General features: G+C 39.1%; 3 protein-coding genes across 10 annotated transcripts in view; 2 read left to right on the forward strand and 1 right to left on the reverse strand.

Moving 5' to 3' along the window:
- LOC113589085 (uncharacterized) overlaps nt 1-2,164 on the forward strand; it is a 6,682-nt gene extending 4,518 nt beyond the window's left edge. For all 3 annotated transcript variants that reach the window (XR_014119400.1, XM_081705566.1, XM_035520412.2), the window contains one exon: nt 940-2,164. Coding sequence is in view for 2 of the 3 variants with exons in the window: in XM_081705566.1 (XP_081561692.1) it covers nt 940-1,254 (315 nt within the window). In the remaining variant the exon portion in view is untranslated. The remainder of the gene's footprint in view (nt 1-939) is intronic.
- A 147-nt stretch (nt 2,165-2,311) lies between these two features.
- On the reverse strand, nt 2,312-9,538 carry csf1a (colony stimulating factor 1a (macrophage)). Of its 3 annotated transcripts, none has more exons than XM_027028554.3 (6): nt 9,198-9,533; nt 7,884-7,997; nt 7,481-7,543; nt 5,144-5,314; nt 4,056-4,242; nt 2,312-3,853 (listed from the first exon to the last, which is right to left on the reverse strand). In XM_027028554.3, exons 1-6 carry the CDS (start codon nt 9,228-9,230, stop codon nt 3,273-3,275), a joined length of 1,149 nt encoding a protein of 382 aa, XP_026884355.2. In that variant the 5' UTR covers nt 9,231-9,533; the 3' UTR covers nt 2,312-3,272. The 3 variants fall into 3 exon arrangements, with proteins under 3 accessions (XP_026884355.2, XP_026884356.2, XP_081561694.1); XM_027028555.3 differs by having other exon boundaries at nt 3,561-3,870; nt 9,198-9,538; XM_081705568.1 differs by having other exon boundaries at nt 3,714-3,853; nt 4,019-4,242; nt 9,198-9,538.
- Nucleotides 9,539-18,125: 8,587 nt separating this feature from the next.
- optc (opticin) lies at nt 18,126-24,178 on the forward strand. Of its 4 annotated transcripts, none has more exons than XM_035520491.2 (7): nt 18,126-18,271; nt 20,867-21,031; nt 21,211-21,382; nt 21,637-21,795; nt 22,470-22,672; nt 23,083-23,178; nt 23,860-24,178. In XM_035520491.2, exons 2-7 carry the CDS (start codon nt 20,870-20,872, stop codon nt 24,028-24,030), a joined length of 963 nt encoding a protein of 320 aa, XP_035376384.2. In that variant the 5' UTR covers nt 18,126-18,271; nt 20,867-20,869; the 3' UTR covers nt 24,031-24,178. The 4 variants fall into 4 exon arrangements, with proteins under 4 accessions (XP_035376384.2, XP_026884360.3, XP_026884359.3 ...); XM_027028559.3 differs by having other exon boundaries at nt 20,870-21,031; XM_027028558.3 differs by lacking the exon at nt 18,126-18,271 and adding an exon at nt 20,303-20,597.
- Nucleotides 24,179-24,427: the final 249 nt, after the last annotated feature.

Raw genomic sequence — 24,427 nt, forward strand, 5'->3', positions numbered from 1 at the left:
CAACCAACAGGAAATAAAGGCATACACGTTTCTCAGCAGAAGGTGAGAGAAAAGGCTTCATCTTGGAAATATTACACAGATTATAGAAAGAAGTTTTGGTGATGTTCTTGATGTGTGTCAAACGTTTAAAATCAAATCTGACACCTAGATTACATACAGTGTACTGTATTTAATGATGTAGAATAATACAGAAGATTTTCAAAGAACTGGCACGTTTGGCATACATCCTTTTCAGCTGTGTGTATACACATGCTCAAACCTAAAATATAAATAATGAAACAAAATAACAATAATAATAAAATTATGTTTTTATTTCTACAAAAGATAACAGACAGTAACAGATAATATCATAATATCCTCCATAAGTTTGAACAATTTAATCACATCCTGATATATTTCACCCATTTGATGTAGGTTCAGCAGGACTGTAGGTATGGTATTCTAAGAGGTTGCTCTAGGAGTCCTTTACAATTTTTTAACTGAGCAGTTGAGTTGTCAAGTTCTGTCCATAGGGTTTAGACTGGTGAGAGTTCTGTCCTCAGGGGCTAGACTATATATATATATATATATATATATATATATATATATATATATATATATATATATATATATATATATATATATATATATATATGAAGAAGATACCAGGGACCAGGGATTAACTGCAGTTTGTGTAGTTAAACATACTAAATTTCACTATAACACACAAGGTTTTCAAAGAACTAGTACATTACATTCTTTATTAACTGATCAACTATATATATATATATATATATATATATATATATATATATATATATATATATATATATATATATATATATATATATATATATATATATATATATATATATATATATAAAATTGTGTATGTGTGTGTGTGTGTGTGTGTGTGTGTGTGTGTGTGCGTGCGCGCGTGCTCGCGCGTGTGTATTTCAGTTCGGGAACATATCATTTGGGACGAATTTCCAACGTCTGAGTTTGAAAACTTCGGTTAACGTCGAAGACTATGAAAACGTCTGTGATGAAAAACCTGCGGCAGACTATGAGAATGTGACGACAGCCAAAACCCAAGATTATGTGAACATAGCAGATCCTGACAATGCACCCAACACCACGCAGCAAGAGGCTGAAGCCAGCAGGCTCACAGCAAGCCTGGCAGAGAGAATAACCAGTAATGGAAGCAGCAATAGCAGCGACGAGAGTGACAGTGAATTAGTCAGCTACGCCACGGTTGTCCTAAAAAAGCCGTAGGCACCTTTTCATAGGATCGTTTTGGGCAGGTGAACACCAAGCTGAATGTAGCGTCACTAATCAACTATCTTTTTCCCCTTTTCACTCTATTTTAGAGGTTGATTGTGCCAATCAATAGGCTTATACTACTCTAAGAAAAAAATAGCTTCATGTTAAAAAATTAACCGTGTATAGTGTGCTGTCATTTTCATTCATCTGCAGTGTTGGCTTAGAGTACTTTTTTTTTCAAGTGGGATACAGTGTGTGGTGTAAAACCCTATAAAAATAGATCTAGAGGTATATTTTTGTTTTGATCAGAGTTCTCACTGGTACAGATGAATATCAGTGCAGAGGGTTACATCCTGTTTAGAGAGGAACCAGTTTGTGCAGTTAAACAGGATGACATACCACACTGGGTTTCTCTCTTGAATAACTATCGTACAGCAGTGCTGATTAATGTGCTCTTTTGACATTTTGTTTTTATCACTGTTAAATTAGTGAGACTTGCTACTAACATGCCATGCTGGACGCTCGGGCTATATTGATATACTTTACAAATTATTTAGCTTATTGAATGTTTTAAATCGTGTTGTTTAAGAGGCAGGTTAAGACTTTTCTGAAGATCCATCATTCTGAAGATCCATCATTGAGCCTAAAATAGAATTGTTCCAGTTATTTCTCCATTAAACATGCTTTTGTTTTAGAAATAGTTTTATCTGTCATGAAAAACATCTGTCCGTTTTAAAAGCTCAGTGTAGTGCATTTGAACTCTCCTTTGTTTGCTATAGCTGGGAATGTGGTAGAAGCAGAGATGCTCTTCATTTCATTTTCGGCAGGAGAGCTGTAACAGCTGATCTTCTGGGGCATATAATGTATGGTTCTATAGTTCTCTCAAAGTTGAAAGTTGATGACTAGATACTTTAATGATACAGTAATAAGCAAACTAACATCACAGTAATCATCTTGTATTACTTGTTTGGTGCCCAATGTAAAATATGCTTTAATAAGATTAATTGCTGTGAAAATATTATGAAGTTTTTACAGTAGCTAGAGTTCAACAAATAAAGGAGACACTGAATTGCTTTTTAAAAAGAATTATGGTTTTTAATGTGAATGTATTGTTTAATGACAAAACAATTTATTCCTCTTTGTTATCTCATTTTATAAAAAAATATATGTACCCACTGTTTCTTCATAATAGTACAACTTTGTTACAATATTTTTCTTTGCATTTCCAAATGATCATACTGCCTATTATCTGTTACTTAATTACCTAATAGTATCCAGCTCTGGTCTAAATGGCTTCTTTTACATACAGCAGTTGCTCTATATTTGACAGAATACTCCATGCAAGGCTGCTGTACCGTATACTCACGAATGCTACAATGTCACTTTGATTTCACCTGGGCCTTATATTCATCAGATCTTAACAGAAAGATGAACATTCTATAAACCAAATAACATTGTTAATACGTAGTAAAGAAAAATAAAGAAAAACAAAGCTCATGGCGCAAATGAAAATGAAACATCAGTTTCATTGATTAGGCGTGCATTTTAAGCGTGACGTTGTGAGTGGTAGGGGAAGAGAAATGAATGTTTCAGTTTAACATTTAAGGAAAGAGGCTTCAGACTGAAATATGTTTGTTGCAACCCAACAGATTACCGATTACCGACACAGTTCTATGACTCTGCATCGTAGTAGTGGATGTTTCAACAATAAAAGACATCAAAATACTGAGAAGTGTCATACTACACCACAGGCAACCCCAAACGCTTCAGGCTGAATGGTTTAAATACGCGTGTACATTTTTAAAATAAATACCTTTGTGTTTCTCTTTCTTTTGTTCTGTGAAGGTGCTGTTTGTTGTTCTGACAGACCCCCTTCCAAATATACATAAGACACAAAAAGAAAGAGAAAAAAAGAAAAAAAAAAGTAATGTACTTTTAATAATTTGTTGCCTTACTGGTGGTTTTAATTACATTCCTTGGCAGGGATGTCACCATGTGATGTGTCTGGAAATGTGTAACAGTAACAACACTCAAGTAGTGATGTCTCGGAGGGGCTCTTTCCTGTGAATGTCTGCAAGGTCTGACTTAGTCCAAATCTGCAGCAATGCAGAGAAGAAATTAGGCAGTGTTCCATGGGTTCTGGTATCTAAAGATCTCTTGGCCCGTACAAGTACTGTGCTCCTATCTGACTGGAGATGCCTGGTGGTTTGATGAGAGAACTGAGATGTTGTTGTTTGGAGAAGCACATCAGTTCTTCTTTGCTGTATTCTTGGTAACTCAGTAAAGGGTGAATTGCGAACGGAAATGGCTGACATTGGTACATTCTCCAATTCTAAAAGGGAATTGGAGGTGTTTTCTGTCGAATATTGTATAGTGGAAAAGATGGCATTTGAAGAATCCTCACTCCTGGAACTATAAGGTTCTTCTTTAAAGAGTTTGGATGCTGTGCGCGTCACATCGGACGGATTAGGATTTGGAGAAGTAAGTGCACGATGGTTCTCAGGTAAATTTGATGCACCGTATCTGACCACAGGTTCAGGTGTACTAGATCTTCCTGGGTGGCCCCACCACGCAGGTACCAGTGAGGGCCTCGGTGGAGATACAGCTGTTGCTGCAATGGAAGTAGATCTGGTGAACAGGGATGTATTTAAACAGATAGATAGTGTAACATCTAATAGCAGTATCATCTCATATCATAAATGACTCACATAGTTTAACGTGATTATCATTTCAACATCATCATAGTCACTGAGACTCAAAACTGTGTTTTATTTACATTTTAACTCATTTCACTTATTGTTTATCCACATTACCCGATCTTTGAGTGGAAAATGCAGTGGTGGGTTCTGGGTAATCTGCATATTCATCCCCACAGTTCCACTCCACAGGGCTGTCATTCTTAGCAACAAGGTTCTTGTACATCTTGATGACCTGCTCTGCTTTCTCCAGCCCTACACTGGGCAAGGTCGTGTGGACTCTTGCAAACCTCACTGGATCGTTCTGAGCAGGGGAAGTACAACATGCAAAAAAAGTGGGAGTTGCTAATCCGTATCTTAAGAATGCCTAGACCCAATTATAAAGCAAACAAACTTGATAGCCTGGACAATATCATTGATCTGATTTATCTGATCTATCTGTAATCTGTTATATTGCAGATTATTTTGGTGTGCCCTTGGCAGATTCAGTGGTCAATAAACACGTCCTGTGTACATATCTATAAATCATACTTTCTGGTTATTACAGATCACATTGTTGACATGGGGCAGACCTAAATATACTTTTTGTTGAAAAGAATATATGAGCAGTTTGGACTTCTTTTCAGGCAACTGAAGAAAACCACCAATTCCCAAGCAAAATACCTCCATTTATGAGTTTTTAGTAATGACCCCTCCACAAGACGTTTGCTGTATTCCCAAAGCAAGCAGACTTCCATGATAAGCAGTAATCATCAGATCAGATGCCAGTGTGTTAATTATTGGTAACTATGCCAATAACAGGAAGACCAACAACAATATAGTGTTGAACTGCATCAGAGGTGTTCAGAACAAAGATGGTGGGAGAACCTGTGGGATGAACCTCCAGCAGACATTATCACTCCATTAACTAAATATGGTTAACATGGCAATCAAAACCCCTTTGACAGCTGGTCCAGCATTCGTAGACAGTATAGGTACATACATTCTAGGAATGTGTAGCACACAAGCATTTGATTTTATGTCATGAAGCCAAAATACTACAACCAGACTGTTATTCTGTTATATATATTATTGATCTCAGAGTTAACCTAAAATTAAATTCTACATGTTAAAGATCTTCTTGGTATTTCCTACAATGAAAGATATATCAAAACTTTTGAATATTTTAATGACAGTGTTTTATTCCTATTTGTAAACTGTATTACCTCAATTTCCTCATTGATTTGAGGAATGCATTTCTGGGAATAAATGTTGTAGATTAAGTTCTTCAGCAAGTTAGTGTAGCGATAGTTGTCAGACTCTCTTCCATATCTTAAGTGTGTGTTCAGAAGCTCCAGAATGTGAGGGAATGCTGCTTTAATGAAACAGGCTTCACTCTGGAGATAGAAAAGAACAACATGTTTGACATTCTTACAACAACATCACTAGTGACATTCTTACAACAACATCACTAGTGACAGTCTTCTGACTTGGATAATCCTCAGAATGACCATTCGGCAGTGAAACATACTGTTTCAACAGCTTCACAACCAACATAAATGTACAATGTTGCGTATGCTTGGTTTAATAATTGAAGCTGAAAAAAGTTGAGGCCAAAGAGGAATGGACAGAGGAATGCATTATCTAAGGATACTGAGCCCACCCTTGAACTCCCAGGCACAAAATTGCTCAGAACACAGCAATGTAAGCAGTGAATCAGCTACTGAAAAGGTAACGAAAACCTAAGTGGTAATTGTGCAGTGAGGGCTTTCTAGCTATGCTAACTACTCCAGTCATAAACCATATTTGGTAATATACACTTGGCACTTTAAACAACCTGGCCCTTGGAGGTTAAGAGGCAGTCCATGTTTTCACTGAAATCAAGGGCCAAGCACACCTGTCACAGGTAAACATCAGTGTTTTTCATGTGCTGGGATCTGGGATAAAGCAAAATTGTTGACCATGTGCAGGGGTCTGAGGGCTGGATTAACATACGGTGCTATAGACATCAGTTTCTTTATTTAAGTACTACCCTAAACCTCAGTATTACTACCTGCCTTTTAAAAGGCAAAGTATTGCATGTATTAAAATATTTGTGTTTAATCTTAATTTGTTATCAAGTTGTATATTAAGCATTTTAAAGAACATTCTTTCAGTTTATAGTAAGGAAAACTTGGCTAAGATAAGAAGGTTGAGTTAGGGGAACTTGGGTACTGTAATCATACAGCATCGAATGCAGTATGATGAATGCAGTTTAGCAGAGTTTTAAAAGTCGTAATCCAAATAAACTTGTACAAGTTAAAATCCAGAAGAGCAGTGAACTAGACAACCAAACCAGAAAGGGAAAATGCAAAGAGGGTAATCCAACAACATATGCAGAAATTCCCCCCCCCCCAAAAAAAAAACAAAAAAACAGAAGAAACTCACAAATACGGCTGAATGAACTACGGCTCAGAAACGTAACACAGGCTAACGAGACTTAGCAAAGACTGAATACAAACATGGGGTTTACACATACTAATGAGGACTAACAAGATACAGGTGAGGGCAATAAGAGTTGAAGGAACTAATTAGGGGGTGGAACCAAAAGAAACCAAAACAAGGAAACACAAGGAAACAAAACCATCAAGTAAATAAACATAGTAGAATTGCCATGGGAACTGCAACGCCAAGGTGGAGCAAATGTGACAGGTACCCCCAAGTTAATGTCAAAAAGTTGTAAAATAATTTATAATTGATGTGTTTTTTTAGGAGCAGCAGCGTAGTGAACATTCAATAACATTCTTAAAACATATTTCTTTACTTTAGTGTTTAAGTAGTATTTGTTTTGTGGTATATTATTTTTATTTAGTTATATTTTATTGTATGTTTTTCTATCTTTCCATTTATTTCATGTACATTTTAACTTATTCATATATCCACCTTTCATGTTATTGCTTTTATTTTTGCATTTATAATTATTTGTCTGCTTTGTTTTTGATTACCTTTCTTCTTTGTCTTTTGTTTTATTTTGTATCTTAAGTCACTTTGAGCTGGATTGTTAATGTATGAAAGGTGCTATATAAATAAAGTGTATTATTACTAGTATCTCCTACCAGCCATACAAAGACAAGCTTGGCACTTTGCCTACCATTCTATGTGCTACATGCGCACGTAAAATAATGTACTGTGGCGACGACCGCCCCCTTGTGGACAAGTTAGTTAGCACAGCCAGATTGTGTTGAAATCTTTAGTTGCTGATTACAGAGCCCACGACAGTTTTCTCCCTCAGAGCATCTATTTAACGATAACTATCAGAACGTGCTAATTGGTGCTAAGGCTAAGAATGAACAAAAAAATCTGTAAATTAATTAAAGTTTAATTTAATCGTTTAAAATACTCGTGGGCATGAACGTGAGGGGAAAATTACTCTGATTCTACTTCTACACCTAGTGTCAGAAAGAAGAGTGATCATGTGGATCTTAAAAGGGATGGTGTGTGATCAATAATCAAAACTAAACACAGTCATTAAACTCATTTAAGGCAAAGAAGGTAAAAGGTAAAGATGAACATCACATACATACCAAATTCTGGCGTTCAGTGAAGCTATATGTTATAGAGCAGCCATTTTGGAGCTGGTTCCCAATCTGGAATTAGAAAATGTGGGGAACTACACAGGTAGGCATTTATAAACTTAATTAATTCTGACATTAATTAGGTTTGTTATAGGCTTAGTATAGTTTTCATAGGGCCGGCCTCACAAACACATTAACCCTAGCTCTAGACTCATATGAGGGTTTAATGGTCATTTATTGGTAGGCTTTAAAACCTCAACATTGTAATGACATTCCACGTGTTACCACAAAACCGAGTTGCAGAGCTTGTATTTTGATTCTAGACTACTTAAATGTCAGAAAGCTGATATTATAATAGAGGTATAAATTGTTCATAAAATCATTGGCTCGAGTTACGTGAATACAGCATTACCAGACGTCTCAGAGTGAGCAGGTGGTCTTCGGTCACGGAGTGCTTACATGGCCCTGGCACTTCACCACAGGCCCATGGCAAGCAGAGTGCAAGAAGGAAGCAAAGACGCCTTATCTGGAGTGAGAAGAGAAACAGCTCGATAGTTAAAGATTGGGAATGATTATATGTAACCAGAAGGAATGTTTACAGGGGTAAGTGCATCTCACAACAGTCATATCCCTGAACAAAACCCCTTTTCACCAGAAAGTTGTTATTATAAACCATCTTTCATTACAAATGCCCATAGTTAATCCGAGTAAAGGCTTTAATTTTAAAACTGTGAATGAACCTGTTATCAGCTTCCTTTAAACCAACTGTTGCCATTTTAACCATATTAACTAGCCATTATAAAAGAACCATATTAATTAGACCTATGGTTCAAATATTCTGACACCAGATTGTGTGGACTGATCAAAATCCGAGAAATGATTGTTATTTTGTATGCCGGCCATCCAGCAGGAGGGACATGCCAACTCTTTCGCGTACACGCTCGCGGTATCAGCCCCGTTCCCGGTCACCGGCATATTAGCGTTTCACACCTAGTCCTCGTTTTCCTTCTCACTGTTTAAGCCCACAAGTTCTTCACCTCTGCGCTGCACATGGTCAGTTCCAACTGAGCTATCAGCGGATCCTTATCCAGCGCAAGCCTGCGTCCGAAACCGCTGTCTAGTTTCTTTTCTTTCCGTTCATTGGTTCTCGCGAGAGTCATGGAAAATACAGACTGATTTCTCCTTGCCTGTCGCTCTCTCTGTGCCTCCAACGTCACGTATATGACTTATTTTAGCCCCACCATTCTGTTTAATCTTAATTTTTAACGCTTTCAAGAAAAGTGTTCCAGAGGTTTAAAAGGTTTCGAAAAATATCTTCAAAACCAGCTCATTACTTTATCTTAACATTAATTTCTGTTAATGATTTGTTAATAATATGTATTAGGAATTATCACTGTTAATCATGCAAACGGGTGAAGACAGATGCATGAACCAATAAGCATACTACTATTGGCTCTACCTGCAACTTGCTTTCTTTTAATATTGGCTCTAAAAGTGGAATTCACATCTGTAGAACATCTTTCATTTAAAATTCTTGAAGGCAAAGCACAGAATCAGGGAGGAGCTGAAGAAACCTAAAATCTTCTTATCTGAAAAGAAATGACTTATAAGATTATAGTGGTCTTCTCAGAGCATTACATTAAATGATGTGAACATTTTGGAGCTCTTTTCTGGTGAGACAACTTACAGGGTAACACGGCTTTATAAAACATTTTTAAACACTTACCTTGGCTTTATGGGCTGTTGTGTGTGTGTTCATCTGGCTGGTTTATGCAAAAGGGAAGGAGTAAAGTCCACATCTAGATTCATTTGAGTTCTTTTGTACTCCTTATTTTGTCCCAGATGAAAATGGAGCAGGTTACTCTTGCGATATTCACTGCCACTGGGCAGCTGAAACAAACTTCATACCAGTCACTCCGGCCAGTTACAATATATGCACAACTGTTTGGTTAAACTTTCCAAACTTCAACAGATGAAGTGGCTGAAGTTTGTACCATCTTCGCTTGTCAGCATGAGTGTGGGGAAATGCTCTCCACTGCAGCAGTAATTCGCAGCCAGAAGAACTCTCCTCCTACTCTCCTATTAGTGAAGCCTTTTCTGGGAAATCACTTCTTAGCTGCCTGGCAATGGACCTTCTCCAAAACCTGCCCATGGTATTTGGTATTTGCATTTTGGAAGTCATACAAAAAAGTGTTTCAAAACAGCTTTTATCTTCTGTAAAAAAAAATACATTTAAAAAAAAATGCAATACTTTAGGGGCTCCATCATAGAAGCTTTATTCTCTTATCTAATTACACTGGCTCTGAACACCCACTCCGTCTCTGCTAGCAGTTATTACTGCTCTTACAGGCTCTATCGTCCTCATTACTCCAATTAGGTAGTGACTGGCATATTAATTAGCTCTCATCTTTAATTTGAAGATCATGAAAATTAACAGATTAGGGACAGGATTATTGTTTAGCAGTTGTTTTCAACTGAAATTTTTTTAAAAAATCAATCTTATTAGGCATGTTATGGAGAATGTTTGAGATTATTTTGGAGTCAAACTTGATCTATCTTTCAGGAAGACTGTGTACAGAAATGTCAGCACTCAGGGACTCTGACATGATTGTAGTATCAATCATTTTAGACAAGCTAACAAACAGTCTAGAGTAGCAAACAGACATTCTTTTGAAAGAGTAACCGGAGTAAATTAACCGGAGATATAATGAAAATATTGGGTATGTGCCAAGTTCAGCAGTTTGGTAACAAGCAAGACCTCACAGTGGAGCAAACAATGGAGTGGCATAGCAAAGGTTGACAATCATGAGGGCAAACTTATCTTGCTAAAATGAATCAAGAATACTTTTCAAGATGTAAGAATTGCAAGCATAAATGTGTCAAATAGCATCAAGAGGATACACCAGCAAGGCAGAGGGTTTACATCAGGAACACCAAGACCATGTTACAGGTTGATAGATAAAGTTCTGCTTTAAAGTCTTACTGACAGATTAATCTGTTCCAGAGTGATTGTGTGGAGAAGAAAGGAACACCGCTCATCTGTGAAACATCGTAACATGTGCAAGTATGGCCAAGGAAGCACCAAATTAATTCTGAATTGTACAGAATCATTTAAATTGCTCTTATCCAATTAAATACATCAAAACTCAGAGCAAAACTTTGGAAAAACTTAGTAGGAAATTAACCCCAAAACATACCTCTATGTATACCTCTCAATGTATACCGGAGCTCAATCTTGGTATTCCGGTATACAGCTTTCCTGTTCCAGCTCAGATGCTTCAATTCATCGGTTATTTAGAGTTAGAGGAGGAAAATGACCAGGTACTCCGGACTACCTGGATCAGAGTTAGTCAGCGCTGCACATATGGAACAGCTCAGGGCCAAAAGATGGAATGGTCTTGATTGACCAATTTGGTCATCTGACCTGAATCTGAAGAGTGTGTATTTAATATACACATCTGACCTGAGTCTGAAGAGTGTGTTTAATGTACACATCTGACCTGAGTCTGAAGAGTGTATTTAATATACACATCTGACCTGAGTCTGAAGAGTGTGTTTAATGTACACATCTGACCTGAGTCTGAAGAGTGTGTTTAATGTTGTCAAACAAGATTAGAGAAAGAAAGAAAAACATATTGTGGATGTGTCTAAAATTTTAATAAAAATAAGCTTTATTTATACTGGAAAGTTTTATTGATATTGATATACACACATACTAAATATGCAGTGCTTTTATGTGACAATCTAGTAAGAATGTACTTCTGTCCTCGTTTACCAAAAGCACATTATACATTCACCACTCACATAGTTTCAGCCTTTTCCCAGAAATCTTTGTCAGATGGAACTGTATGACTCATGCTAAGGACATGCAAAGTCACCACAGAAATATTAGTGAATGATATAAACCATTAATTAAATGCTGGTGATTTTTAATGTGTGTTTACATTCTTCCTGTAAGCAAGATTAACATCTTGTAGCATGAACATGGTTTGAAATTATATTTTACTTTACTTATAATCTGAATGTTGCCAATTCAAGCCCCACCACTGCCAAGTTATCACTGCTGGGTCCCTGAGCAAGACCTTTAACCCTCAAGTGCTTGAATTGTATACAACTGTAAGTTGGTTTGGATAAAAGCATCAGCTAGATGCTGTAAATGTTTAATGTTAAAAAAGATGAACATGGCTAAATGTTGCTCACTAAAATAAAGTTATGCATATAACCATTGTTCCCTCAACACCAAGAATGAGGTAACACATGTAGTATGTGGTATCACGCCCTCATACATCTGGCTGAGGACATCTTTCCTCAGTCCTGTAGAGGAGATGACATGGTGATGAAGGTATGTGACCCCGCCTGACTTTGTCATAGGCATTTCTTCTCAACTCCAGAATCTGCCGCTGCTGGAGTCATTGGGGGACAGCAGTGCACAAATGCTTCACAGAACAGCACCCTTAAATAGGCCTGTGATGTACCCGTTCTCCTTCCTGCAGTAAAACAGTGAAGCAGCATGCGTGACCCCTTGAGAGAGGTGCTGCTTGGACAATGGCCTGCCACTGGCTGAACTGGCGAAACACAAACAGCCGGTCACATGTCTCCACGGTCTCATGGGAGGCCAGAGCACCTTTCAGGCGCAACCCGCAAACAGGACAGGGCGTGTGCAACCAGCAGTGGTCCCTGGGTTTAAATAGAAGAGGAGTTAGGCCTTAGAGTTAGACCTTAGAGTTAGACCTTAGAGTTAGGCCTTAGAGTTAGGCCTTAGAGTTAGGCCTTGGAGTTAGGCCTTGGAGTTAGACCTTAGAGTTGGGCCTTAGAGTTAGACCTTGGAGTTAGGCCTTGGAGTTAGGCCTTAGAGTTAGGCCTTAGAGTTAGACCTTAGCGTTAGGCCTTAGATTTAGGCCTTAGAGTTAAACCTTAGAGTTAAACCTTGGAGTTAGGTCAGTGACAGAACTGGGGATTGCAGGCACACTGAAGTCACATTTGTTATCGCATCTGCAATATGTAACTTTTTGTAAATTTTGTCTTAAGAAACATAAATCAGCTTTATTATGGCACTTTCTGCACAACGTGTGCAGAACTCTTTCCATACACCCAGACCGAGGACTTTGGAGCACATTAACAACCCCAGATAGGGTCTTGAATGTGACTTCACCTCTATGCTGTAGAGAGCAACTGAGAGTCACAGACAAACAAAGGAATGTGCTAAAGAGATACAGCTAAATATATGCATAAACACACAAACACAAACACAAACACACACACACACACACACACAGAGACAGATCTTCTTGCAAAGGAATGCAATTAAGCAAGAAGGCTAAAGGTGCCCAGTGAGAGCCTGGCTCCGGTAGCTCCACAGAGCGCTGCTAAGTCCAAGCATTGACTCCCCTACACATCAGCATTTCCAGAGGGGATGATAAGCCCTGTTTGTACACTGGCCAACTCATGGCTTGTGCCAGAGAGAGAGGCAAGATGCCAGAGAAAGTTCCATGGGAGGGGGTTGTGAACATCATTTACCAGTGGCTGTTTAGAAAGTAGGTTAGCTAACGTTTTGTCCTTTCATGCAGGCGTTTTTTTTTTTTTATGTGTGTTGTTCATGTGCATGTTATTATTGTAGTTCTCCAAGTTATATAAAGGGATTGACTCATTAGCAGTTATTCTGGGCTTCTAAAAATGTGTCCTATCTTGTTGTGAAGTAAGACAGGCGTAGATTGTTTTATGGGATGTGCACCAAATAAAGTAGCACTCAGTAGCACTGAGTCACAGATTTCTGTCAGTCATCAGTTGCAAAGGATTTTCACCCAAGTACATTAATTTGTCCAACTGGTCACCTCAAATGAAATATGTATAATATGTAGGTACTGTATGTATACTATATATGGTTTCTGCAATACATATACAGTATTGCGAAAAGGTCTAAGGCCATCATTAGATGTGTTGTAGCAATGGTATAATGACCATATATAATTGTTTCTCAGTCTCTTTATTAGAAAAGGACCAGAAAATCCAGGAAACTTGCATGCAGTATTTAAAAACAGAAAAAGCTAGTGTGACCTCCCAGTACACTTGAGCAATAGCAGGAACCTGCCTCAGAATGAAACCTGAATGGAATGGTGCCTGAATGGAATGGTGCCTGAATGGAAGATGACTTCAGAAAACTTCAGGGCAAGCTCTCCAAAAGAGTTCACGATGTGCTTAGTGCCAAGGGAGGTCACACTAAAAACTGACTTATGCCAGTAGAAGCCATTTTATTTTGAAAAAAAAAAAAAAAAAGTTTTTTCAAATTTCTGCGTACATATTTCCTGTATTTTTGTTTGTATCTTAATAAAGAGACTGAGAAATAATTACACATGGTCATTAAACCATTGCTAAAAGAACTAATCTAATGGCGGCCTAAGACATTGGTACAGTACTGTATCTCAAATTAAAGTTTGATTCTACATCACTTAATATCACTGTCATTGCTTCACTTCAAATCTGATGAATGCTGTACTGATCAAAAGCAAAATTGTTTCTGAAAGATTAGGCACAGACTGCACTGAACATTTACGTGCCACCCACTGATTGTGAAGCAGTCATGTAGACAGAGAGGGGTGGATGCCAGGTGTCCTGGCGTTGTAGCGGGACTGAGAAGCTGTGTGCAAGAGAATAATGAGCTAGTTAAAGCCCAGGCACTCAGGCACAGGACCAGGACAAGCATTTGATCCCAGTTGGACAGACCACTGCAGTCTGGTTAAACAAGAACACGGATATCAAGGTTGTCCAGGAGACTCCAACCCTTCAGTTATGCAGTCAACATCGGAGTCCTTTTTAAGTGCCGTGTTTGTGTAAGTCATTATTGTGTTCCTGTATCACAGTCACGCATGCAAAGTTCCATGCAGCTGTCAAAAGCAGGTGAAATTCCACATGCTGGCTGTGCATCTCCCTCCCGTGGTGCTTACTGTGTGATGAGCAAGGAAGCACAGGTCTTAATGCAGCCTTACAACTCTTGAAAGTCTCGTGGGAGAGAGAGCGGCAGTCTTCATCAGATAATCTCGCATACTTACACCTAATCAAGACCCAGATGGCATTCATTAGTATCCTCACAGGCTTGAAAGGCCCGTTCTGAGAAGTGTTCTCTTTATACTTCAACCAACAGTATGACTCGTTTTCTGCCTTCACGTCATTCTGGAGCTATAGGGGATTGTAGAGAAGACATTTTTTGTTGATAATGTGTCTGTTTGCACCTGTTTGGCAGTGCAGAGGTGGTCAAGTTCAACTCAAAACAGTGCCATTAGCCATAAGTTTGATTATAAGCTTATCATGTACTGGATGTGGCATTAGAGTTAATAGAGTGAGAATAAACCTTTAAGAATAGCAAACTAAATGGGGATGAAACTGTGATGGAAAATATGTAAAAATGTCTCTGAAGGAAAATGACTTTTGGCAATCTATGCGTGTTATTGTTCATTATTTGTATTTAAACAAATGTTGTTATATGCAAAAGACTGAAAATACACTATTTTTCCAGGCCAATGTTCATCAGTTTTATGCTCTCTCATTCCAGAGCTCTCTATCTTACACATACAAACTCATTTTCCCTCGCACTCTCTGTGTGCTCCCTCCCCCTTCCTGCAGTGGACATCTTAGTTATTTATGGCCGTAGTTCCACAAAAGTGCTTGCAGTTTTACTCAGTAAGTCATTCCAGCTGGCCATTAGGAAGGCAAAGAAAGTTCCGAAAGTTCGCAAAATGAATTTTGCATTATTGTAGTGCAGTGAAGTAGAGAAATGCATCACTGGAATAAAAAAAAAGACAGAATGACAGTGCAGTCCACGGTACTGCCAAGACTGCAGGTATAATTTCATGCAATATAAGTCATAGATCACTAAGCCTTGAAAGACATTAAAAACTATATGGGAGAAATGAACACATACACAAGTGAGTTCATGCAATTTCAACTAATGTGAAACTGATTGCTTTTGGCAGTGGTGGAGCTCTTGCAGGCTTGTAGAAACTTTATACCATCAGTTATGCAATGGGGTTATACAACAGAATTGATTTATTTTAACTGTTACTTGTCCTGAATTCCTTTTGTTGGCAGATGTTCCCATGTGCATGGCCTGATCATGCCTAAGTGATGAGCTGTTCTTCACAGCTGTTCATTGTACTTTCTCTGCCTTTATGATATCCTCATTTCAACAGCAATAAATTCACTTCCATGCAAAATCGGAAAATGATTGTTCAGATGCATTTTTAAATAAAACTACATCAACTTTAGTAGTCACGGTCTTACCATCTTGAAAATGTTTATGTTTCTAAATGAATTGGCCGCCAGTTTTGAAATAGTTTGTGATGCCCTCTTTTCGCTCTATTTCAATTCAATGCAACTTGATGGGTTCTCTAGCTCTCTCTTTCTCCAGGGTTCTTTCATGGGTTCTCTAGCTGTCTCTCTTCAGCTCTTCATGTGGTGAAATTCTTTCTACCATTGGGTTGATTTTATATTTGCGCGGATGCATGGCTTTACTTAATGTTGACATTTTTACATCCTAAAAACTATTAAAAATACTTTTCAAAAAAAAAAAAAAACTTTTTAAAATTCAATTGCAATTTGTTACCCAGATTTTCTCTTGTTTTATTATTCTAAAAATGTAATGTTTTGCTCTAGTGACTGTCGCGGCATGCCAGACACCCAGCCCAATGAACATACCCACTGTCTCACACACACACACACACACATACACACACACACACACACACACACACACACACACACACACACACACACACACACACACACACACACCCACACACACACACCCCTTGCATCTTCCTCACTCCAAATGTGCTTAATGCTGATTACCTGCTGATTACCTTTTTGCCCCCCATTTTAGCCCGCAAGCGCGCTGTTCAAACCGCTTCATAGCATTCCTCACTGTCTTCGACGCCCCGAGCCTTACTGCCTGCTTTCTGCTAGCGCGCTGCTGCGTCGTTACGCTTACGAGTCGCTCTGCCAGCGCTGTTTTGAGTTGCTTCTCTTTAGCCAGCTCGTCGCTGGGCTGTTTGCCTTTGCGTTATGGAGAATAAAGACACTCCAAGCTTGCACTTGTGTCTCAGTTCCTTCATGCCTTTGTCACAGTGACAAGCATCCAAGACAGGGTTCACCTTCCACACGCTTATTGGTGTTCTGTCAGAATTTTTTTATTTTTTTTCCCAACACAGCTCCTGCCTCGCTGATTCGTTTTACCAAGCGCCCCATAAACTACTGATCCGGTATTTCTGTCATTTTAATGATATTATTATTGATATATTATTTATTATTTATTTATATATTTATAAATATATATTATTATAGTTATTATTTATATTTGAGTCATATTATTTCCGTAATATTAACGATATTACTTCGCTAAATACCAACCTCTCCTTCTTCTCTTGAGGCCTGCATCAGCGATGATCTAGTAATTTAGGAAAGATTAAGTCCACACCACATGGGTTTATGGTTAGCTTTTTTAAACATGATCATATAAATGTTACTGTTCCAGAGTGTACCCAGCTGAAGCTGCCTGTTTGTTTAGTTTGGTCCAATTCTTGTACTTCTCCTTTGAGTATTTAATACCAACAGTATTTGTTTTGCAGTTCACCAAGACGACTGTGTTGTTTGGTATGTTTCTGTGGAGAGGATGATGGGGAGTTCGAACTATTTTTGAAAATCCTGTTTATAATTTGAGAAAACCCCAAAAAATGTTTGGAAAAAAAAAAAAAAGAAAAAGTGTGGCTGCTTTTTAAAACAGTTTTAAAGGGGTTAGATAAAACTCTTAGTTTTAAAAGAGCTAGATCTAAAAAGAGTTATATCTTTCAAGCTACATGTCAGTTATGAATAAAAATGTCAGTTAAATGCAGAACTAGGTTACAAACTTGCATCTTATATTAGAAGAAGATGAGCGTTAGGCCCTGATGATAAAGGATCAAGAATGGGAAAGCAAGCAGGAGCAAGCCCCACCTTATTGCTGCTCACCTCCGTGACCTAAGCTAGGCTGTGCAAACCATTTAGTCATGGAATGTTTGACACCCTGACACAGAGTAACCTAGTACTTTGGGGACAGGAGGAGCTCTCTCTCTCTCTGAATGTGGGCTACGTGCACTCTATGCACACATGTGCACATATATGTGCACTGAGGTCAGGCCAGACCTAGGATGCGTGTGACACCGAGCACCTAGCATGGCAGCAAAGCATACGAGGTCAAGGACCTGCTAAATTCATTAACGGTGGTTAGTTTGTGTAAAGTCACAGGCCACAAACCTCTTCTACCAGAATCAAATAACCATGAAAAGACATATTATTATCTTCATATAATTACAACATTTAATCCTCTCTGTTATTCTTGGAAATTTGCTGGTCCCCCACAAAGAATAAGAGTTTTCAGTCTCAATCTCATCAGGGTTGGAAGGGATTTTTAAAGCCCCATGCACCTCTGTACCACTCACACCACAGACCTGCTTCCCACGCACATCTTAAATCCCACCTGCTGGGGGAGAGGAGTTGATTGCAAATCCAGACAGATTCTGTGGCAGAAGCCAAATCACAGAGAAGGCAGTGGAGTTAGTGACAGCTGTGTAAATACAGAGCCAACAGAAAAGAAAAATCCTAACCTGCCCACCTCACACACACCACATCCCCCAAACATACCTGCCGGTGGCAGTTTGTTCACTCAGTGTTAGCGCTTCTTCCTCGGACAGCCGGCATTCTGTCCACCATCTGAGCACGGAGGCCAGCCTTCCTTACCAGCCGTGCCCACGCACCGTCGCCGAAGCCCACAAGGTATGATTTTACCTTCTACGCCCCTCCATAGTGAACAGCATCCTGGAATGAGTCTTAGCCTGGGTGCGACTGACGCTGGGGAAGCGGGCCGATCGATGTGTCTAAACTCTGCTCTGCTGGGATGTGTTCAAAGGTGTTTGGAGTTGAGGATGTACTGATGTGTTGATTAAGACCAGGCAGCTCCCGTGGGGTGAGCACGGCTCGCATACGGCTGTGCTGCAGATATTTTTATGTACTGACATGCTTCTTAAGATTATGAGCCAAAATGTGCTTGATTCGATGTTTCCGTTGTTTTTTGGTGTACTTAGGGTAAGCTGCAATTAGCTGCCTCTTGTTTTTTCCCTTTTTGCATTTGGTGATCTGCTATTTACAGACAAAGCTTTACTAATAAGACAAAGTTTAGATAAATGGAAAATTTCATTTGGTTTTCCTCATTAGCTAATCAACTGTGTGGATTCACTACACTCAAGCATTTACACTTAACATTTTATCCCTAATTTGCTGGTTTCCAAAATCTGGAGAAAGTATTTAGTCGGGGAGCTCATTTGGAACCAGTTGTCTTCTGATGTTTTCAGAAAAATAAAATTTTTAAGAATGAAAACATGCTGATGCCTTGTAGTGCAAGATAGTAATTTAAGGAATCTAGTTTGTGCAGTCTTATGACAAAAATACAAGAAATAAGCTGCTACTTTATGTGAGTTCAGAAGTCAAATAGTGCACACTCAACTTTAGACCCCCAATCAACTTATCATTTGTTAAAATCACTCAGTGTTTATGTATGAATGTGCGTTCAGGATCAAATTGATTAGAGATGATTATTTGCTATTTACACTTCAAGGAAATATTCACATTTGTAGTGAATGTGTATGAGAAAACCTGTCTAACCAAATAAGTACACTGTCTACAATTACTTACGCATATACAGGCTCCCTAAGCAAGCTTTTTTTTTCATAGTTGAAGACAACGCTTTCGTAGATCTCAAACATGGACATAAATTAGGCCTGCTAGTGAATATTGGTATAAATGTATCTAGTTTGCACTTTTCAACTTTATGGTAGTAGTACTAGTTTTTTTTCTGGTGCCAAGTAAGGAGAGCTGAGAGGTGTTGGAGAGATTAATGTGTGTTGTCTCCAATGTAATGTCGCCTGAGTAATGTCTCCAAGCTATCACCTGAGCCACATCCAGTGCTAACTAAGTTACAAATCTGAACTCATGCAGAGGACTCATGGCCTTGATGATTTAGCTCGCTGAGGTTCAGGACGAAGCCCTACATTATTACAACAGCATGGTGGTCATATTTCATGGATAAAAGATTGCAGACACAGATAGAGAGATGCAACCTTTCTGAACATGCAAGTTCAGAAAGCATTATATACCTCCATATCAAATATCAAAACAACATGCTTGCTTTGGGAGATAATCAGAGCAATTTAACTCTGGAAGGGAGCCATTGTCCAGAATGAAAGCACTAATGATAAAGAATGTAATGAAAGCACGTTTATAAATAATGGACAAGGATGAAGCTTGTTTCAGCGTTACTACTACATATGGACCTGTTGTAGCAGTTACTGCTTTGCATTTATATAATAACTGATGTATAGCAGTGAAATGAGTAACTACACTTGTGAGAAACCCCAAAACAAATACTTTGTACAGGGTGTGTAATTCCCCCTCCAACCTCTAGGGAAGCTTTAAAAAAAAAAAAGGTCACTGATGGAAAAAACATGTTATTTACTAACTAGTGCAAAACAAAACAAAACAAAAACACTTTAGTTTTATTAACAAGTGGACCCTCTTTTATTGGCAGTAACCCTAACTGTCTGCTTTCTGAAGCAGCATTCTTTAAAGGTATTTAAAGGGTGATTAAAAGGTATTTTGGTCCATTTACACAAACACTGTTGAGGTCATGCATATTTGAGATATCTTGCTGGAACCACCTCACAGTGAACAAAGGGTTCTAGTGTGGTCTGTCTTCTGCAAACATAATGCTGTGTCGTATTACCAAAAGCAGTCTCTTTTGCGCCACAAGACATTGCAATGGTCGGTTTGTTTGTCATGGAAGAATGACCCTCCCTTTTAACCCGTGCGCCTGACTGTGAATTGATGGAGGCTTATGTTTTTTGTAAATATTCCTGAATCTCTTTGAGTCCTTTGGGATTCAACGGCTTTTCTTCAGCCCTCTCAAGGTGCTTTTGAGCCATATGGACTTGAACAGGGTTATGACGAGAAGAGCATGGAACCGATGGTGGTAGTGTGTGTGTTTTACATAGCTGGGAAGGTCCAGCCCATATTAGATTTGCCTGGAATACCTGACTTCAGTCTAGAGGTTTGCATACTTTTTCCATCAGTGACTTTGATTGTTGAAGCCACATAAAACATTTATTGTTTGGTTTTTTGTTTTTTTTTGTTTTTTTTTTATTTGTGTACATCTATTTATTACTTAAATGTATATAAGACCACATTTTAGGAGATATTCATGAAGAAATCCAAAGAATTCCCAAAGGTCCACAAACATTTTCTCCAAATATTTCTTCCTCTTTAAAAATGAGATAGAAGCACTAGATCTAGTGTAGAGTGTATTTTCCATATATCCAGCAGATGGCGCTGCACGCAGCGGTTCTGACTGTGGCCCTGCTAGGATCCTATTGTGGAGCCCCTCCGGTTGACCCTTCCTCCTATGACTTGAAGAACTACGACGTGGACTCGGACACGTGGGACAGCTACGGGGAACTCTATGACTACGACGACCTGGATGAGGAGGTGAGCGGATTGCAAACAGACCTTCGAACACCGATAGTTGGACACTGGACAGCAAGACCTTTCTTGAAACTTCCTTAATGTTGTTTTACATGATCAATATCGCTAATTTGTGCATTGCCCAGGCACAATATCACGGCTGCCTATAAACAGACTGATCGACAGGCTTGATTCTTGTGCAGATTGAAGTCGGGACCTTGGCTCCTCCTCCTTCTGTCACTCAACCACCTTCTCCAGTTGTTCATAAGCACTCCACCCAGGAGGTCACTCTTCCCCCAAGTCCCACCATGCCTGCTGTTCCTCCTACGCTGGACTTCCTGGGACCTGGGCTCTTTGGCCCAGGCACTGGCCTGGGTAAGTGAAGCTGTTGCTGTTTTTGGCAAGTGGAACTCGAGAAAGTTGCCTTGGCTGAAGATTCAGTCTGTCACATCTGATAATCTCATGAACGCATTCATTCCTATTATGTGTCTTCCCAAGTGCTCAACAGCCTATCATTGGTTAGCAGACTGGAGAAACCGTCTGAAAATGACAGTAGCGTCTCCATCACATCTACTGGGACTCCTGCACCCTCTTGTGGAGAATAATATTATGACACTGTTCGTCTGTAGGGATGCCTACTTGCCTGCTGTGTGTGTGTATCAGTGGCAGCGTGTACTGCGACGACGCTGACCTGACTCAGGTTCCCCCTCTGCCCAAGGAGACGACACACTTCTATGCCCGCTTCAACAAGCTCACTGAGGTTAAGTCCAAGGACTTCCTAAACCTGAGTAAGATGTTCACACATTTTCCGCCTCCCTCTGCCAAGTCTTTCAGTCTTAGTGCTTGTGTATAGCTCTGCACCGTTCTTGAAAAGACTGAAAAGGTTTGGGATTTGAAAGTACTTATTTTCAAACCTGAAAAAAAAATGGAAATGTAGGGAAATGTAGGTTTTTTTTTTGTTGTTAAATTATACTAAGATTTTAAGTCTGCTTTTAAGAAAGAAGTCTGTAGATATTCTGATATTCTCTGCTGTAGTGTAGTCTTCCTGAAGTATATCACATTTTTCATATTTTTCTTGCCCGTTATACAATGAATTATTTTAGCCAAAAGCAAGCTCAATATAGAAAGTCTACAGTGTCAAAAAATAAGCACACTGGAAAAGCACTCTGGGTTTGTGAAAAATGCTATATAAATCGAACATATTATTATTGTTATTATCATTATTATTGTTGTTATTATTATTATTATTATTATTATTAACTCTTTAAATGATCTGGAACTTTATCATGAGCATAGGACAAGACTTCTGCTTAGCACGGATCTAATATTTTTAATTAACAGCAATTCTATCCTCATTTCCTCTATAAACAGACATATTTGACAGCTGTGCATGACCAACATCTAAGTGATCCACAGTCTCCTCATACTGCCCTACAAAACCACATCGGGTCTGTGTTCTCAGATCAGCTGAAACGGATAGACCTCACAGGGAATCAGATTTCTGCGCTGGACGAGGACGCATTCCGCTCCCTCCCACAGCTCCAGGACCTGCTGCTGGCTGACAACAGCCTCCAGGCCCTGCCTGAGCTACCAGACACCATGAGACACATTGACGTCCGCAACAACCGTCTGAGAAGTGCTGGCATGCACAGAGAGGCTTTTAAGGTGAGGGGCAGGATGGGGCGCAGACAGAGCAGGAGCACATTCACATTCAGCCATTTGGGGTCTCAAACTTCAAAGCCTGTGTTTTCTTTATCTTCTAGTTTTTAGGTTCTAAGACAAAGTAACATGTTTATTTTAAACAAAAATTCCACCTACAATATGTCGCACAGGAAAAGTTTGAGAAATTAAGGCCCTGCTTCTAAACTGGGTTGGCTTTCGGTGAATCGCAAATTGCAAATTAATGCCTTGACAGTATCAAATGTTTCTGTTGTTTCACTAAAGGCTCTCTTAGACTGAAGACCTGCTCACTGGCTTTTAACAATCAACACTAAACCATTTCACCACAGTTTGGGCACCATGGAGTTGCACTATTGGCTATCTCATTTCCTTCACCTTTCTAAACTTCTCAACAGGAAATGAAAGACCTGCAGTTCTTGTACTTGTCGGATAACCAGCTGGACTACATCCCCGTTCCTCTGCCTGACAGTCTTCGAGTGCTTCACCTGCAGGTTCCAGATTAACTGCACTTTACATTTCACTGCCAGTAAATCAGAAGAAAAGCCAGTGCCCTGGTGTGACCTTTTCACTGTCAAACAGTGAAAATGTATGCGACCCAGCTATGTGAGGCAGGTCGTCAGTGCAGTATGCAGATAGCGTTTTATTTTCTAATGATTCTGGATTTTCCCCTTTGTACATGGGGCAGGTTTGACTTAGTGCGGCTTTGTTTACTAAGCAAGTTTCATAAGCCAAATTCTGTCCACAAATCATGGGATATTTGCAGACTTCCTTAAAGTGATTGGAATAGTAATAAACTATCATTTCTTGTTAAATTTTAATGAAATATCAAGGCGACGGTTAGTGTAAAAGTACGAAATAATAATATTCTGCTGCAGGCTTGGGTGGTTCAATAATTTATGATCAAATCCTGCTTAAGGGAATATTCTGCTGCTTTGCTGGGTCAAAGCAATAATATGGTACCTTATTGCACATATAAATATATTAAAAATGTAAAATAATGTTTATGCAGAAAAAAAACCCACAGCTGAACTAACACCTGAAGTGTTAAATTAACTCTTGCAGCTGCGTCTAAGACAGCGGTTTTGGGTGTGTACACAATGTTCTCTAACTGACGGTATATGTTGGGTTTCCTGATTATCGTAATAAGTGTCTTCCTCTTGCATCACTGCCAGAACAACAACATCCAGAGCCTGAACCAAGACACCTTCTGCAACAGCCATGACATCAACTATGTGCGCAAGGCTCTAGAAGACATCAGGTTGGACAGCAACCCCGTGGACATCAGTCGCTACACCCAGGCCTACGTCTGCCTCCCGCGGCTACCTGTGGGTAGCCCGTACTGAGATTTGGGGTGGGATCTTGTGTTATTGCTGTGTATTGGATTTAAAAGGACTGCTGTAACAACTCTATTTTATGTTTATATACATACCTCTCTAATTCAGTCACTGCTGAAAATCTTTACATAACATTAAAATCTTAAAATGTTCAATACACAGTCTCATTTCTGTTTCATTTGTGGTCTGAGAGAGTGTTTTCAATTAACGTCCCAGGACTGTAGTGGTATCTATTAGTTTATTGTGTAACTTTATGGATTAATAGGCATATAAGAAACTGGTTTTGCCTGTACAATTACTTGAGCAGTTCTATATAAGCACCAGAGGGTGGCGAACTCCTCCTTTATTTTGAATGTGTTTCAGTAAAAGCATGTGTTTCCAGCAAGAATCCCTTGTATTTTAAGAG

This window comes from Electrophorus electricus, chromosome 22 (genome assembly GCF_041902795.1).
Source record: "Electrophorus electricus isolate QZ-2024a chromosome 22, ASM4190279v1, whole genome shotgun sequence".
Classification (NCBI taxonomy): Eukaryota; Metazoa; Chordata; class Actinopteri; order Gymnotiformes; family Gymnotidae; genus Electrophorus; species Electrophorus electricus.